This window comes from Phalacrocorax aristotelis, chromosome 6 (genome assembly GCF_949628215.1).
Source record: "Phalacrocorax aristotelis chromosome 6, bGulAri2.1, whole genome shotgun sequence".
Lineage (NCBI taxonomy): Eukaryota > Metazoa > Chordata > Aves > Suliformes > Phalacrocoracidae > Phalacrocorax > Phalacrocorax aristotelis.
The window spans coordinates 33802928-33820351 of NC_134281.1; the positions used below are offsets into that span (position 1 = coordinate 33802928).

The following is a 17424-nucleotide window of genomic DNA, read 5'->3' on the forward strand; positions in this document are numbered from 1 at the left end:
ATTTAGATAAGCATCAGCATTTCACCTCTCTCCTTTCAGCCTGAGAGACTCAGAATTTGAATACACCTTATTCTACATCTATCAGTTTTCTAACTGAAGATTTTCAGAAGCATCTCACTTTAACCTGGTGCACTGCTCACAAGTTCTGTTTGGAGACAAAATTAAAATACAGTACCCTGGGTGGTCATCCAGTCACAAACCATAAGAAGAGATGGCATGCAAGAAACTGCAATCAAACACTAAGGTCATCTTAAAACTACCACTGACCTTAAGATCTCGTGACTTCTCCCATCTGTATGTTCCATATTACAGTGTAGTCTCTACCTAAAACATAACCACGTTCACTTCCAAATCCCCTTTAAATTCTACCTTGACAACTATCATTTTTCATCCATGCTATTTATTCCCCCCGCCCCCCCCCAGCAACTTTGTATTATTTAATAATTTGGTTTACATTTCTTCTTGTGTTACTTAAGCTTACTTTTCCTCTCTGAAAAACTTCTCTTCCCTTCACTTTCCCCTGTCTAGTCCCTCTTCACATACACCACATTACATGCCCAGAATGAGGAAAAGCAGTAACTGGCAATTTCAAACACGAGAATATTCGCAACAACTCATGGGGACAAGCCATTAACTGGTGGCTTACCATTTCCCTCCCATTCCAATTCTTAAAATAATCGTGCTTGCTGACATTGCAGGATGGGTAGCGTACATATTGTAGTCATCATTTACTCGAGGAACGCGGGGGTATAAGGGCTCAGTAAAGGAGAAAGGTGGCAAGAAAAAAAAATACTAAATTAACGAGACATGAACCTACCATCACTTTGGAAGTCTGCTTTGGATTGCCTTTATTGTTTGTTTGTCCAACACCTTTACAGACTATAAGGTCCTTTTTTCTCCCAGAAAAAAGGGGGCAATGGGAAGTGAGAAAGTGTATACACATACACATACGTATTTACAAGCACACACTATTCCACACTGATGTAGCTCTCAAAATGCACGTGGCACAGCACATATATATGCAGACACAAAATTACAGCAATGTGAACATCATGGATTCTGGTAAGATTTTTAAATGGATCTATAAGCAAAAAAAAAAAAAGAGTATGGTGTGCAGTGGAATACTTCAGTGATGCATCCACATTCCATTTATTAATTCCCTTGGAAACTGGACACCTATTCTTACGTCAGCCTGGAAATCTCATTTTCAAAGCAAGTTTCCTAATTTCAGGATACAACTCTACATTCTCTTGTCTCCAACAGCAATTCCAACTGAAGTTCATTTAGCATCAAAATAACTAGGATGAGAAAAAAAATGGTTGAAGTCTACTGAGGCCAGGAAGACTTCTGTGTCAGACCCACCTAAGAACAGCCTAAGAAGCATCCATTTGTAGAGAGATCCAACTGGGCTTTGACAGCCCGCTTATGATATACTGAGAAGCAAAGCCTAGCAAACTACAGAAAACCTCAAGTTCACCTTTGTGAATTACTTTTCCCTTGAGAAGAAAGCAGCACAAATAAAGAGCACAACATTAAGAGAAGTTACTGGGTTTTAAAGTTACCATTGATAAGCAGTTCTTCCAAATTATCAGGATTCCTAGCCAGCTGCAGGATCAGGGCAGAGCCACGCACCTTGTCAGGAATGTCCTCATACAGTAACTCAATGTACTCATCCATGTCATTTATATTGGCAACTTCATCAATCTGAAAGCAGTCATGAGTAGGGGTTTCACAAAGAGCGATGTCAATTCAAGGCAATCAATCGCAACACAGAGTGCACAGCTTTGAGTTAAGATCTTACAAAAAAATAAAATACAAGGAAAAAACTTCAACATATCTAGAATCACTGCCAATGAACACCAGGAAATCTGAGAAGATTTAATTACAAAAAACAAAGGATGCTCACACATGACTCCCTGTGTCCTGTCCAATGTTCCAGACCTCACTTGCTGTCCTGCTGCGTGCTATAGTTGGAGGGGGAAGTATGCAACTCAAATATTTTACCCTTTATGGAGATGATTTTGATTCCATTGTGCAATATTTCCAAACCAAGTTCTTTGTTTAAGAAACAAGAAGCAAAAACCCCCTAGAATTCAGCATTTCCTCTCCCCCACTCCCTGCTTATATAACTGCTTACTTACGAAGTAAAGGGTTTTTACATTTCTCTTCTAACACCAATATTTACCTCCATTCCTTCAAATGGGGGTGGATCTTTTGGCTTACTGGATTTCTCTTTCTTTTCTGTAGAGAAGACAACGTTGTTGTAGTTAAGTTATGCATATTCACAAACAAAAAAAAAAACATATCCAGTATTCTCATAGTAAACATTCTGGCTAAATTGAGGTCGAAGTCTTTGTGTCCAGCTGACCTCTCAGACTAACACAGCTAAGGTATGCCAGGTTTCTGAAGCTGAACAGCCCACAGGGAGCAAAAGCCCTCAGATGCCTTTTGACTCCTCAGTAGAAATGATCAGTTACAGGCCCGTCATCTTGGTGCAAGCCCAGACTGGGAAAACTCACTTCCACAGTGAGATACCTTAGCAGCTTTGATTCTGCTTGTACACTGTGGCAAAGCTGCCCTTTGATACACCAAGACACATATATACAGAATAAAAGAGGGTACAACACCCAAATCAGTTACAAATCAAAGCATATAAATAATATTAATCTTCGTTTTCAACTCGTCCCATTAAGGTAAGAATCCAACCTGAGAACAACACTTACCATTTCACGACTGCAAGAAACCTTGCTAACCACAAGGTAATGCAGGATCAGATGCTAAATATGAAGTTGTCCCCTGAGCAGAAAGTTTAAGATATAAGTAGGACCACCAAAATGCCTGGGCATTAGAGCAGAGAATTACTGTTCTCAGTAACTTGTTCACCAGGAACTTGACAACAGAAGACAAGAGAATTACCCCAAGCTGTCTACTACACTGTACTAAAGCTTGTCAGACTGAAACTCCTCACTCCAGTTTTACAGACAGCATGAATTCAGCCTAGGAACACTATCTACCCTTGCAACAGGTGATGACAGATCTTTCTAGCAAGATCCTCATACAGTCTTCTGATGTCACTGCAAGGGCAGATGCAATATGAAGACACTGCACCAAACAGCAGAATACATACCTCTAAAGTCCTGCTATAAAGCACAAGGCAGCTGGTAAGAAGCATCAATACTAAGTTTAACTAACCTAAAAGATAAACTTTGGTTGTTAAAATGCTAATTCCCCCTTACCTTACTCCAAGATTGTATAGTTAAATCACGCTTGGAAAAAATTACATCTTCCCCACTCCCACTATCTCCAAACTTCTACATCAAGCATGTTAGGGTCTCAGCTAGAAACCCCTCACATAGTTGTTCAATGTTGAACCACCCCAGACCCAAGCTACTTTGTTCCTGTATTATTTACCTTTTCCCGCTGAGGCATCTCTGCGATTCTGAAGGTAGTACAACAGCTGTTCTACTTCTGCAAGTTTGGAGGGGTGAATGAGCTTGCATTCTTCAACCACCTTTCGAGCCAGGGAAGCTATGTCTGTATTTGCATTAAGACTCTTTAGCCGAATGCTGCAACACAGACAGGTCTCTTCAGTTTTATGTTCACAGAGTCAGGAATTTCTTGAAGCAGAAATGATCCCAACAGCCCCAATGCCTGTGCCATGGCTTACAGAGGTAATGTCAGAGCAGTGGTTCTCTACAACTCCAAATGGCAAGTAACTGCCAAACAGATTTGATGAAGCGTAACTGTCCACCAGCACAAGCAGCAACACTAAATGCAGCTGTACGAACAGATCCCTTATAACTGTCTTAGACACAGCAGCCAGTAATTTATTTGCAATACACCCAAAAAAAGTGCACAGGACTGCAAAGTACCACCACATACACAAAAAAAAATTCCAAAATTAGAAACAGCTATGGGTGTTGACTACACAGGAAACTTCTTTTGCCGTGCCCGCAGGTGCAGTGTCAGGAGTCTGCAATAGTTCTGGCAGACCTGCAGCCAGGTCCATGAACAACAAGCAGTAAGAAATTTCTGTGGGCATTAATAATAGGATGGATCAAAAAGGAGTTCCACCACATTGCAGATGCAAGTTATGCTGATCCTTAAACAGATGAACGTTTCTGGTATCTTCAAAAATTTGAAACAATTTAAGGATTCTCTTTCTTCCTCAATTATCCTTCTTACATGCACTCACACACATAGCCACTTGAGCTAAAATTTTCAAAGAGACTTCAGTATAGAGATAAAACAAGCCTAGGAAAGGTCCAAACTTGCAGCTTGGAAACTGAAGTTATGATAGCTCTCTGGACTTTTCCAATGGGAACGTTTTAATGCTCTTAAAAGAAAAATACCAGACAAAACTAAAATGCAGATACTGTAGTGAAATCACTATTAGGCGTGACAGGTCAAAACAAGAGAGCCAACAGCTAGAGCATAAGGCTCTCAGAAGGTTCGATACTTGCTCCAACATTAACCATCATTTGAGTAGGAACCAATCACTTCTTTTCTCTACCTCAAGTTCCCATCACATAAAATGGGAATAATCACTTTTCATTACAAAACACCTTAAAGTACATCGATGAAAAGCAGTTTACATGTGTTTTAGATGTTAACTTTCCTAGGCACATGTTATTTCCTGGCTTCTAAACCCTCTGCTAATCTAGCGTTAAGTTTTGTAATGATTAGAACATATTATTTCTTACAAGCTGTTGATGCTTTGAGTTATTGAATTTATGACTCTGTGAAAAACAGAAAAAGCTATCAGAACTTGCTATGACTTTACATTTTCTGACATTCCTTGCGCTCCCCCAGCATGGGGTCTCCCATCTCTCCCAGAATCGTTGCTTCCACTTCATAGTGGACAATGAGGGCTTTCTCAGACGGATGCACATCTATGTTGCCTCCTTTTACCTTCCTGCCATGAAGAGAAAAAAAAAAGAATTACTGATTAAATTAAAAGCTTGGAAAACATACCAGTACATAAATAAGTAACAACAACCTGTCTCCAGTTTTATCCAGACCCTACACCCAAGCATCGCCCTCCTTCCACACCATATTTCTTCATTTCACACAGCTGCACTAAAGCTTAGTGCTAGTGGCATATTCTTGAATATTGCCTCTAGTACGTACAGAAACACCCAAGCCACCGGTTAAGTCTTAGTCACAGAAGTCAAGTAAGGAAGAAACAGCATAAATGTTTTGATTCCTAAGTCTCCCGGCTCTCTTAAGGAACTACAATCAGGGAAAAGATGCATTTTGTACAGAAGATGAATTTCCCAGTTGATTCCCCTTTACATTGTCAGTATTGCAAAATCTTCCGCTAGTGGCATTGACCTAGTGGTATGAGTACGGTCATTTACAAAGGAATTTTTTCCTCAAAGGCTCTCTTGGTAGGCTTAGCTCAATCTTAACAGTTAAAAATCTACCAAGAGCGAATGCCAAAAAAGAAATTGAATTTCAAATTTACTACTGCCTCCTGAAGCGCAAGGCTCTTTGCTACTGTGCTTCACCTCATTGTGTTTGTTGCCAGGCTCAAGGGATTACCAGATCAACAGCTGCCATCAACAGGTATAAACCAAGCATGTCTGTGTGCTTTACTACAGCTACAGATATTTTGGAAAAGTGTTGTCCAGGAAAGCACTCTGGGTATGTCACTGCCAAAAGGGCCTGCCCTGCTCTCTCCTCCTCTGTGTCCATGCAGAAATACAAAGGCCATGAGGGTAGGCCATAGATAAAAGGCCATTAAGCTATACATCATTTCTGGTTTTAAGTGATTTTTTAAGTGATTCCAGGGAATACAGTTACACATTTCTGTGTTTGGTGGTAAAGCCTTGCCCCTTTTTGTCTTGGTACTGCCAATAGCGTATGTACAGCCATGCCATAAACCAGGCTGCTAAACCACTGCAGATTAAAAACAACTCTCTAATGTGGTTTTGGTTTTTGGTGCAAGGGTGGGGTTTTGGGGGTGTTGGGGTGTTTGGGTTTTTTCGGGGTTTTTTTGTTGGTTGTTTTTTTGTTTGGGGTTTTTCTGTTTTGTTTGTTTTTAAAGACAGATCATGTCAATAAACAGATTTACAGATGGCTTCACCAGTAGTTGTATCAGCATAAATGAGATAGCAGCTAGCTATGGCATTGGGTCAGTTAGACCAGGGAAAACTACTTCAACCTCACAGAGCTGAAAATATTAGCAAATCTAGATGCAACCTTCAGTGTAACCACTCTCTTCAGAGAATGTTTGAAATGTGTGTCTCCATCTACCCAGCAACTATGGTGGCTGCTTTCCCTTCTATATAATACAACTGCAAAAAATACCTTTTCCTTGAGATACAGCTGCCCAAAACCACCCAGAAACCACAAAAAGGTTTGCTGTGGGAAGAGTGTAGTTCAACTACCAGCCTTACGAAGACATAAAGCTATAGGGCAAACAAATATAGCTCACTGCCAAAGAGCAACATCTTCCTTGGTGAGTCTCTAGCAGAACTCCAATTACTGCTTAAGATTATTTTTTTTAAAAGAGAATTATGTTTTTTTCCTTTAGCAGTGTAATGAAGCATCTGCTTCAAAGTAGCCTGTTCTCTGTTCTCACAAGGTCCAGCCCTGCCGGGCAGAAAGCTTGTGGCAAATCTATTTTAAAAAAAAAGCTGTCTCTCGCTTCTCACCCCCAAATATATTTCTCCCATATTCAGACCTACCAGGAGGTCCCATCTGCAAATACTCCTCCTGACAGTCAAACCTCTGTTAAGCAACAGCTTGCTAATATTTACAGATACAAAGAAAAGGATAGGTAGAGAACAAGTGGGCTTGAAGGAATTTGGTACAGTTTTACAAGAACTAAGCTGAACTAACAGCTCATCATTGCCGAAAGGATTAAATATTCCCATGTTTTCCCTGCTCCTGGTAGTCACCTTGGTTCAGCATGAGGGCTTATCAAACCCTCTCAACAGCCACTTCCAGCAATCCAACAGAAAGCTCTTTGTGTTTTGGGCAGAGGGAGGTTTTTCAGGGTGCAAGTGAATTCAAGTGCTCTATAGAAAGGGAATAACACTTCCTATCTATGAGCAGTGATGAAGGAGTGAGACCTCCTCCTTTTGGCAGCAGTAAACCACTGACAAGCTTAGCAACCAGCAGAATCTCAGCCTAAGCCTGCTTAAACAGTTTTAGCATTTCCCATATTTAATTTTTTCCTCAAGAGGGACAGATGGGTAAGCTGAAGAACTTAGAGCTGCAGAGACTTTCTGCGTTCTCACACTGATAACTACCTTCACTACTTGAGCTATTTCCTAGCTAACAGAATCACCGATCAATTCACATTCAAGTTACCTCCCTGAAAACCCTTTCCTCAAGCAGTTCACAAGGTCCTACACTAAAATGCACTACCCCACCACTAAAGTTGTTTTGCATTTGAAAAACACTGCATTCAGATTGCCAGCATCACAAAAAAACACCAACCAACCACGTCAACAACAACAATCTTTATTTAGAGGAAACAATCCCCCCTCGAATCAACAAACATCTACTTTACTGATTTTCTATCCATCTTGAGTTTGTAAGTCACTTCATAAAACATTTAAAAATACAGACGTTCTTATAACTGGTGGAAGCAGCAATGCACTGGGGAGTTCTCACACAGATCAGCCTGTCCTTTCATTTCACAGCCTGCTTTGTCGACAAGAATCCTGCTCTATTAAAGGTTTAAAAAAGAAGACCTTTCCTACAGACAAAAGCTGTGCTAGCTGAGCTCACATAACCAAAGCTGGTGTGTGAATACCCTTTATTAACTAATTCCTTCAGGGGGAAAACACAAAACCAAACTATCCTAACTACAAGTGGCACAAATTGCCCACGTGGATAACATGAAAATCCAATAACAAATCCTAGCAAGTTAGACTTGATGGGAGGGGGGACTGTCCATGTAGGAGTACAAAGGGAAATAGGGATCAGAGGAGTACCAGACTTGCACACAAGCCTAGACATGTTGAACAGCACAGCATTTTTTTTCAGTTTGTGCTCCCTAATGAAAGAAAACTACACTTGTGGCAGGGGTGACTACAAAATAAAGAAGACTCCTCCAAAAATCACATAAGATGGTACAAACAGAACATGCATGGCTAAAAATAGGCACTGCTCTAAAATAATAGCTGTTTCTTTAATTACAGGTGCCCATTTGATTTTTACCTGTTATCACATTTATATACAGATAACAGTTCAAACATTATCAAAAATTCCCCCCACACACTGTTTCTAATTATGGGTCTTAATGCATGGCATATGAGGAGACGAGGAAACAAAAAAAGGAAAGCGCAGACAGCCTAAACAGCAAATTCTGCAAATGCTAATAACTGGAAAGGAAGTTAAAAAAAAAAAAAAAGAGACCAGGAACTCCACAGGATTCAAGACCTGACAGATAAAGTCACCCGCACGGTCAGACAAAGCGACACTGTTCACACATCAGATCTTAAGAGAGGCCTAGATGGCCTGACATCTTTTGTGACACTTTTGTTCTGAAATAACTGATGAAGCTCCAGTAGTTCCCTACTCAGACCCTATTCCTTAGGCTGACTGGTCTCACTGCCAAATAGACAGATAAAGGCACCATTCTTTCATCACATACCTAACATCAAACCCAGATCTCATACTTCATACAGCACACTTACCTCTCAGATCCATCCCAACTCCCAAACTCTTCCATTCATCTGACCTCACTACCTGTCCACCCCCCAATCTGCCATGCCATGCTCTAACACCTCCTCCAAATCAGTTCATCTCTCACAGCTGCACCCTGAACCTGCCCTTACTGCCAAATATCCCCTCCCCAAACCTGCCTGCTCCCCAAAGCAACAACCTGCCCCATCCCAACCCCTAATACCCACACAACACTCTCCACTCATCTCCTAATAGTATCTATTCTCCTCTTACCTTGCTGCCACCTCAGTGCCTCATCCCAAATGCACATCATAAAATGCCACCACAGCCATCCCCCAAACAGCACATCCCTCCAAACTACCATCCTTCCCCAACCAGTTACCACCAGCATACCACCCATCCCATCTCTCAGCCTACCCTAAACCCACTTCAACACCCTCACTCAACCTTAACTCAGCCTCTCAGTCCCCAAAGCTCCTGCCCACCAGACTAGACAGCCACCCCTCAGCCTGCCTCAAATAAATCTCCCATTCCCAAATCACTCATCCCAAAGCCTCCCACCCATCTACCTCCCCACCTCCAGCCATTTTCCAAACCAGTCACTCCTTAACCCCAACCTCTCCACCCACCTCATGACCTCCCCTCTCAAAACACTCTCCATTCTCATCTCTCCGCCCATAACCTCCCACCCATCCCAAGCCAGTCCCCACTACAGGCTGCAGCACCTCAGCCCCACGCCCCACCACCTCGCCACAACTCTTCCTGGCCCCCCTACCCCACAACTTCCCACTCAGCCCCCACCACAGACCAAAACACCTCAGCCCCACAGCCTCAGCTCCCTCGTACACCCCCAAGCCATAACCTCCCCATCTCCGTTTCCTCCCCCCCCCCCCCCAGCAACAGCGTGCAACACCTGTCTCCCACCCCACAGCCTCGCCCACCCCTCAGGACAACCTGCCACACCTCAATCCCACAGCCCCACGCCCAGCCCCCACCACGCCTCGGCCCCACAACAGCCGGCTCTCCCCCAACCCCCTCACGCCCTGGCCAGCCTCCCCGGTTACCTCTTGAGGTACCGGGCATCCTCGCCCTGCATGGCGGCAGGCGGGGAAGAGAAAGATGGGTGGGAGGTGGGGGGAAGAGGCCTCGACAGGGCGCGGCCCCGCAGCGCTGCTGTTACCAGGGTGAGCACCGGCCCCACCCCGCCCCGCCCCGCCCCGCCGTTCTCAGCGCGCACGCGCCGCCGCCGCAGCCCCGCTGCTAGCAGCGCGCATGCGCGCTGGTCCGCCCAGGCGAGCCCGCCTGCGCCGGGTACCGGCCGGGTGCGGCGGGGCGGGTGCGGCGCCCCCTGCAGGCATGGGGGAGGCGCTGCCCTGCCGGACGCGGCCCGAGGCGTGAGGCGGCCTCCCCGCCCCGTTCCTGACTTCCTCCGAGGCCGGGGCACAAACCCTGCTGACACCCATGGAGGAGCCGCACTGTGCCCGGGCTCCTTCTGCCCCTTCTGGGTACAATGACGGGCAACGGCCTCTGCCCACCGCACTAGGTAAGCTCCCCGGTGTGAGGGCAGTCGCAGAACACAGCGTGTAGCTGAACCCCCTCGAGGCCCTGCAAGCCTCAGCACCACCGTGGGGCTGTCACCAGACCCCTGCTGGCTCAGGGTTTGCCTGCTCCTTCACCGGAGGGCCAGTGGGACGTGGCGGCCTGCAGGACCCACACAGGGCCGGCCAGTCGAGGCTGGTCCTCCAGCAGAGTTAATGGTGCTGAGGAAAGCAGGGGTCCACGTAGGGCAGGGCCACAGGTCCTTGAGCCCTAAGGGAGTCAAGAAACAGGCCTGCCCTTACAGAGAGATCCACCTGTTTCATACGTGGTTCTTCAGGAAGCTGCAAATAGCAGGAATAAAGAGACTTGATGTCCCTGCTTGCAGTATTTAAGGAAGGATTGAAGAGGGACTGTTGTTGTGCCCTGCCCCATTATGGCCATCTGAGCTGTCACTTTTCCTCAGCACCACCTCTTAGCTGAGCTCAGCCTTAAGGCAGCCTTAGTCAGCAAGGTGTTTTCAAATATAATCTTCCTCTTGGGTCAGCAGCATTGTTGCTCACCCACTGACTTGGCAGGAGACGTGGGGGTGATACTGGTGTTGCTCCAGCCTCAGCCAGGTGTCTGGGAAGCCACCATTGTGTTGGGATATGTTATATCGCACAGCCAGCACCTGAATACTCTGTCACTTTACCTTGTTTCCCAGCCACTGTAAAGAACAACCAAATGACATCATATCCAAGAGGTATAAAAAACCATCTTAATGGGCTGGAGTTTAACTAAAGTTTGTATCAGAGCAGCGTCCTGTCCTGAATGGAGACTCTTCTGAGCATTCTGTTCTAATATCCACAATAGAGGTAAACCAGGCCCATTCCCAGCTGCGTAAGAGTCTTGCTGTTTGTCTGGTTAGAAAGTAAACGGCTAACACATAGAACTAGAGGCAGCAGTGTCTTGTTGGCTTTTTGAACTCTGTACTTTCTCAAAATAGGCTTTTCATTTCTGCTTGTTTTGGTAAAATTCAATAAAAATGTTGCATGGGATTTGCAGAGATTATTTATTTCAAGAGTTATTTGAGGAGCGTGGATTGTTGTTTGAGTTTCAGAACAAAAGGACAATACCACTCTGTAGCAATTAATAGCAGTTGCATATAAGATGCAGGGCAGATCATGCATGTGTTGTTTTCTGGAGTGGTCTTTGCTGGACTACAGCTGCATTGCACACACCCGAAGTGGCTGTATACCCAGAGTTATAGGGGTAATACAGAAATAAATAATAGTCAGGTACATAAGCTTCTGGTTTTATTGTAGCAAAATATTAAGAATAAATACTTAATGTCTACTGATCCTATTGAAAGCTAAGAATTTTTATATTTTCATAATCTGTAACAGAGCAGCAAAAAATATTTTGCAGTGTCCATACTGTGCCCTGCCATTGTTTTAACAGAAAATGGAAAAATAAAGTACCCTGTGAAATATCAAGTGCTACCTTAGAGCAATGAATTTACAAAACATTGCTAGAACTTAACACTTTTGTTACTATCCTTATTCCTTTTTTTATCACAGCAATATTTTCTGTTAATGACTGTCATAAAGAAAAATGTATATATGATCAGAGCAACGGTTCTTCAGGGATTTCAGCAGCTCCTCAGATAAGCATGAGCCAAACGTTAAACTCTGAAGTCATATAAATAAATAGTCTGATATTTCCTGAATACTAAGGACATGAGAATCTCCATCTATTTTGCTGAGAATTTCTTTTCTTGGTCTGGTCCCATATGCCTACAAATGGAGAACAGTTGTAGACACCTATGAAAAAGTAGGTCAAATATTACAAGATGAGAATGATACAAAAGAACGTGAGACTTGAAAAATGTGAGAAAAGGAACATTTATTGCAGTTAAGAGTACCACGATGTTTGGGCTAAAATTGGCTGTTTGTCAGGGCCTGAAAGGACAGCAGAGCCTGTCTCAGCCTGACAAAATCCAAATGGAAATACCTTAGCTTTGTAGCAATTGAGCCACAAGCAGCGCCAAGATCAGATAATTTTGTGTGTCAGTGACAACCAGTTGATGCTGGGTTTAGAAAACCACATGCGGCAAATGCTAAAAACCTTGCATTGCATGGTAGATTCCTTTAAAATTGAATTGTAAAACAAATGCCGGCTGAGGTCTGGTTCTGCAGCCTTTCCCTGAGCTGTTGACATGGCTTTACAAAATTTTTTATATCCCTTTTGTTGTAATGTGATAAGGTTTATGGCATTACCACAGGACCCTGGAGATTCCCTTCACCTGCATGTTAGAAGCATACGCAGGAGAAAGAGGGAGTGGTACTTGAGGCAGAAGGGTGGTCGAGTTGCGAAGAGAAGCTGGAATGTGCAGTATTTCTGTGTTTCTCCTTTTTGCTTTGTTTGGGTGGTTTTGGGTTTTGGTTTTTTTCTTAGAGCAGTTGTAAGATACTGTTCTACAGTCAGGTAGAAGAAAAGATTTTTTCAGTGAGGGAATATAAAGAAGGGTGGAAAAGAGCATAGGAGCTGCAGAGAAAAGCAGAACAGCAAGAGAACAGTGGAGGAAGTTGCACTGAAAGAAGTGAGAGAGGAGTGAAGCAGGTGGGTAAACAGAACAAGAGGAAAGGCAGAACTGGAGTGTTCTCAAATATATGGTAGAATAAGTGTAGAAGAAATGGATAGCAACATTTTTGTAGAGTAAGTGCAGATGAAGAAATCAACATTTTCTTTGTTTGCATGTCATTGAAGAAGCACACTTTTATGCAAAATATTGAGATTCTCTTTTTTTTCCTCAAGGTGTGGCCAGATGCTCTTAACGAGGTAGAGAGAATACACTTAGTGATATCAGAGCAAGACCCACCATACTGTCTCATGGTAACTTAGTTTTATTTCTTACTATTTTTTCTCATAGTATAAAACAAATTCATTATGACTGAAAAGTACTGATGCTAAGCCTGATTTTGAAGTCAAAAAAGATGTTTCCTTTGGCTTCAATGAGCTTTATCTGGGCCTTTGGTATATAATCATGAGACTGCATGTTGAAAATGCCTTGGGGTCTGATTTCTTCCAAGTTTCATTGAATCCTACAGAGATTTTTTTACATTATTGTGAAAAAAAAACCCCAACACTGCTTTTCTATAGCAAATGGAATTGTTAAAATGTAATAGATTAATTTCTGTCTTGTGGAATTAAAAAACCACAGCAACCCTTTGATTTGTAATCTGTCCACTGGAGATTGCATCTTTCTCTCAGGAAAAAAGAACATGGGTGGATTTCAAGGGAAAAATAGTGATTACCAGATATTTTCCTAGTTCATTTTTACAAGTTCTATGTATAAAACTCCTTAAGGCCTTTTATTAGCTAAAATAAAGTACATCAATCTGAAAGGATGTCTTTCAGAGAAACATTTTAAGTGATTAGACTGGCTGCTCAGCAGGGGATGGTGACGATGATGTTCTGATGTGCTGTCACATAGTAAGTGATTGAGGTATGGAGATAATAAACTCTGGGCTTAAAAGTTTATATTGGAAGGAAGAAGTGAGACGAGGCAAAGCAAAATCTGATATGCAAAGGGAAAGTCTGGCATAACTCTTCTGAATGAAATTAATCTTGGGACACAGATCAAGGTGATTCTTGAATACCTTTCTGATCAGCAGTGACAGGGACATCTGTGCAAGAGAAGGGCATTTTCAATATGACACATGATTATGCTGGTAAATACTGGGTGCTCTTGTTATCTTCAAACATGAGACTTCACGAAAATGAAAACAAGAGTCTCTATGGAGAACTTGATTTGTATTTTATACTGTACCTAATTCAACATTGACCTAAGTAGATGCATCAATTTGAGGCTCATTTAAACCAGTGAAGAAAATTAGCTGTAGGTTTTCATTGTTTCAGATGTAGAAAGAAAAATTTCAAAGAAGCAGACCTCTTCATAGAGAAGCCAAGCTGCTTTTAACTAGACATTATAGAGCAAAGGGTATACTGTTTTCTCCCTTGGCTTATTCAGATCAGAATTGCTCACTTCCATGAAAGTGATCTTGTTTGATGGCCTTGTACGCTCGTTCACTTGGCTGAGTGAGTATATCCAGCTGGTGGTAAACTGACCCCTGCCATCTTGTGCCTCAGTACTCCTCAGCAGCTGGAGTGTTACAGACTGCGTGTGCAGACTTGCGCAAGCCTCCAAGGCAGGAATACAGTACCCAAGCTCGGCTGCAGCTGGTGATGTGGCAAAGCAACCATCTACATAGACTTCCAGCGCCTGACTTGAGACTTGAGGGTTGCTACTTATGGGAAAAATACCAGTTTGCTCATGGCCTAAGCAAGTCTGATCTAAGAAGTGTTGGAAGATATAAAATGTACTGTAATGGTGTTACACTACCTTTTTTTTTCTTGAAGGGATCAACCCTTCAAGATGAAATTTTGCTGTGAGTAACGCAGAACAGCATGTTGTGTATTTTCGTAGAATCATTTTGGTTGGAAAAGACCTTTAAGATCATCGAGTCCAACCATTAACCTATCAATGCCAAGTCCACCACTAAAACATGTCCCTAAGGACCACATCTATACATCAGTATGTTCTCTGTGTTTATGGTATGCTAGAATCTGTGTATTTCATTTCTGCTTATTTTGTGACAGACAACCTGAAATGCAGTATCCCTATCCAAAGAGCCAAAGGCGTGTTTTCAGTGTGTGTTAATTTTAATTGGACTAAGGAAGACATAGATTAAATATAAAAGTGTCCATACAAGAGTGAGCAGATGGCCTCTCTCTGCTAGTATCATCTTGTGGGCCCCAGTGACAATGATGGTTTCTTGTGCAAAATCCTGGTTCTCCTGAAGTCAATGAGAGTTTTACCATTGACCCCAATGGGGACAGAATTTCACCTCTTAATGTTTATTAGATGCAGCAGGCAGAAAGCAGACTCATGGCTATAAAGGCTATGACATTTTATGGTTCTGACTCTGCAACCACTCAAGCACATGCTTAATTTTGCCACAGTAATAAAGTGCCAGCATAAATGTTTTCAAGAAGGGGTCTCCTTTACACTTGAACAAGTCTATATTTGATCATAAATCAGGAATTCCCCCTCTTCCTCATCCCTCCTCTCCGAAACAAAAGGATTCTGCGTGTGATCATCAAATTCTTTCTACTTTGCTCAAAAATAATTGCCCTTTTTTTCAGTTTTTGTCAAAAAAAAGCAAAGGGAGAGTAAGGAATGAGTACCTCAGCTGAAGTGGTGTTACTTAGGTGACATTTGACTTCAAAAAAGTTACTAATTTCAAACAGATTCAAAAGGGAAATTTCTGTTTCCAACCATTTCCAACAAATATCTCAGACAATGGCTATTTCCTTAGAAAAAGTGGAAGATTTTGCACAACAGTTTAGAGCCAAAATCTTCTTCATTAAGTTTTGAACTATCCTGGACAAAATTAGCCTTGTTGTTCTTATCAGGGCAAATCCTGCTCCTTCTGCAGCTAGCAGCATTTGTGTACTTGCTTCCACTTAATTTTAACCAAAGCACATGAGAAGCATAGCAGAGTGGAAGCACAAGGAGAGGCATTTAAGCTAGATAAATTCAGGCCTGAAATCAAGCGTAAAATTTTAGTGGGATAGCACTTAACCAGTGGAATAACTTACCTTAGAATTTATGACTGGATGCTTCCCCATTATTACCAGTCTTTATGTCAGGAGTAGATGCCTTTGTGAAACAAATGCTACAGCTTAAACAGACTCAGAGGTTCATAGCAAATTGTGCTGAAGCAACATCTTTCAGTCTATCCCTGTGCCTCAAGCTAAGTAATTTGTATCCATATTATTCCTATCACTAATATAGTCCTCAGTGGTGTGCATTATAGCCTTCCTGGGGAATCTGATCCAGGACTGAACTGCTGTTATTGCAAGAAAACAATTTCTTTTTTGTATCAAAGCTACTCATTCAGCTCATGTTTTTCTTGAAGAGCCATGACCAAACCTGGGTACAGTACTTCAGCTGAAGTCTTTCCAGTGCTCAGTAGGTAAGAAGGATGACTTCATACTGTTTATGGGGATGAGGTAATCCTTCCACTTGGTAGTGATAAGGCTGGTCTTGATGCAGGGATCAATGGATGGGGATCTCTGGTGTGTATTATACTGAAGGACCAACTAGATGGTCATGGAAGTCCCTCCTGGTTTTAAATCTAAGAGAATGTGGATAATGAGTGTACAGTAAAATTCTTTCACGGGTTCTGTTCTTATGGTAATTTTTAAATCTACGTTGTGGTTGATAATAATAGAGAAAGTAGTCTGCTGGGTGGGGGGTGTGATGAGTCAGTTTGAGACTCATCAGGAATGCAAGCAGATGCTGTACTTCTGTTTGATTTAGTACATTTGCCCCTTCACCCTACTTGGTCTTCTCGGAACAATCCGTGGCAGTGTGGCTGGGGTGGAAACTGGAAGAATGTATACAACAGAGACAGTTGTAAGAAAAAATATAAGTTATGTGACAGTCAGCTGGGAGCCGATGACAAGCAGGATGCAGAGCGTAAAGGCTCATTGTGGGGGCTGTGGCTGCGTTTCCTTCACAGTTAGGAGAGTCTTAAGGCTGCACCTGCTTGCTGCCTAGACCCCACCTTGTACTCCACCTAGGACATCAGTACTGGGTGGAATGATATCAGGCAAGGTATCTTTTCCTGAGGAACTTTCCAAAATGGCTCTGAAAGAGTGAATGTGACTTGCAAGCAGCGTGTGTTCCAGGTGCTGTCCTAGCCAGCTCAGCACAGAAACAGCCAGAGGGATTGCTGGCTGTGAAACACACAGTGAAGGAACTGCAGGAGGGTGTATGGGGCACCTGGAAGAGACTGTGCCAGGAGAGGAAGGTGATGGTGTTCAAAACCAGGTGTATGAGGGGCACAGAAGACCTGAGAGGTGGAAGGGAACATGGGGTGAAGAATATTTCTTCACCCTCCCAGCTGTACTTTCCAGGAGTCTGGAAACCACTGTGGGAAGGAAGGATCGGGGGCTGGTCTGGCCAGCCTGTGAGTAAGAAAATATGAGAGCCCGGGAGTTCAGCTGTGGTAATTACTATTTCTCGTGAGCTTCTGGGTTACAATAATGGAAATTTTACAATGCTGTTGAGCTGTGTGTTGAAAAAACAATCCTTCAGCTTTCAACTAATTTAGTTACCATCTGTAAGCTGTTTAGGTAATTCCCCTCATTTAACTTTCCCCATTTAATTTTGCTATGTATGCCTTTTCTTCA

General features: G+C 42.8%; 2 protein-coding genes across 7 annotated transcripts in view; one reads left to right on the forward strand and one right to left on the reverse strand.

Annotated features, from left to right (window-relative positions):
- The window catches only part of KIFAP3 (kinesin associated protein 3), a 72186-nt gene extending 62330 nt beyond the window's left edge, over positions 1 to 9856 (reverse strand). For both annotated transcript variants that reach the window (XM_075097025.1, XM_075097026.1), the window contains exons 1-5: positions 9708 to 9856; positions 4784 to 4915; positions 3412 to 3566; positions 2186 to 2241; positions 1563 to 1704 (exon numbers count right to left, since the gene is read on the reverse strand). In XM_075097025.1, the coding sequence (XP_074953126.1) occupies positions 1563 to 1704; positions 2186 to 2241; positions 3412 to 3566; positions 4784 to 4915; positions 9708 to 9739 (517 nt within the window). In that variant the 5' untranslated portion in view covers positions 9740 to 9856. The remainder of the gene's footprint in view (positions 1 to 1562; positions 1705 to 2185; positions 2242 to 3411; positions 3567 to 4783; positions 4916 to 9707) is intronic.
- Positions 9857 to 9915: 59 nt separating this feature from the next.
- NTMT2 (N-terminal Xaa-Pro-Lys N-methyltransferase 2) overlaps positions 9916 to 17424 on the forward strand; it is a 39511-nt gene continuing 32002 nt past the window's right edge. For 3 of the 5 annotated variants that reach the window (XM_075097028.1, XM_075097027.1, XM_075097029.1), the window contains exon 1: positions 10004 to 10186. In XM_075097028.1, the coding sequence (XP_074953129.1) occupies positions 10105 to 10186 (82 nt within the window). In that variant the 5' untranslated portion in view covers positions 10004 to 10104. Of the gene's footprint in view, positions 10187 to 12978; positions 13057 to 17424 lie in introns of all 5 variants that reach the window. The other 2 variants (XM_075097032.1, XM_075097030.1) reach the window with 2 other exon arrangements.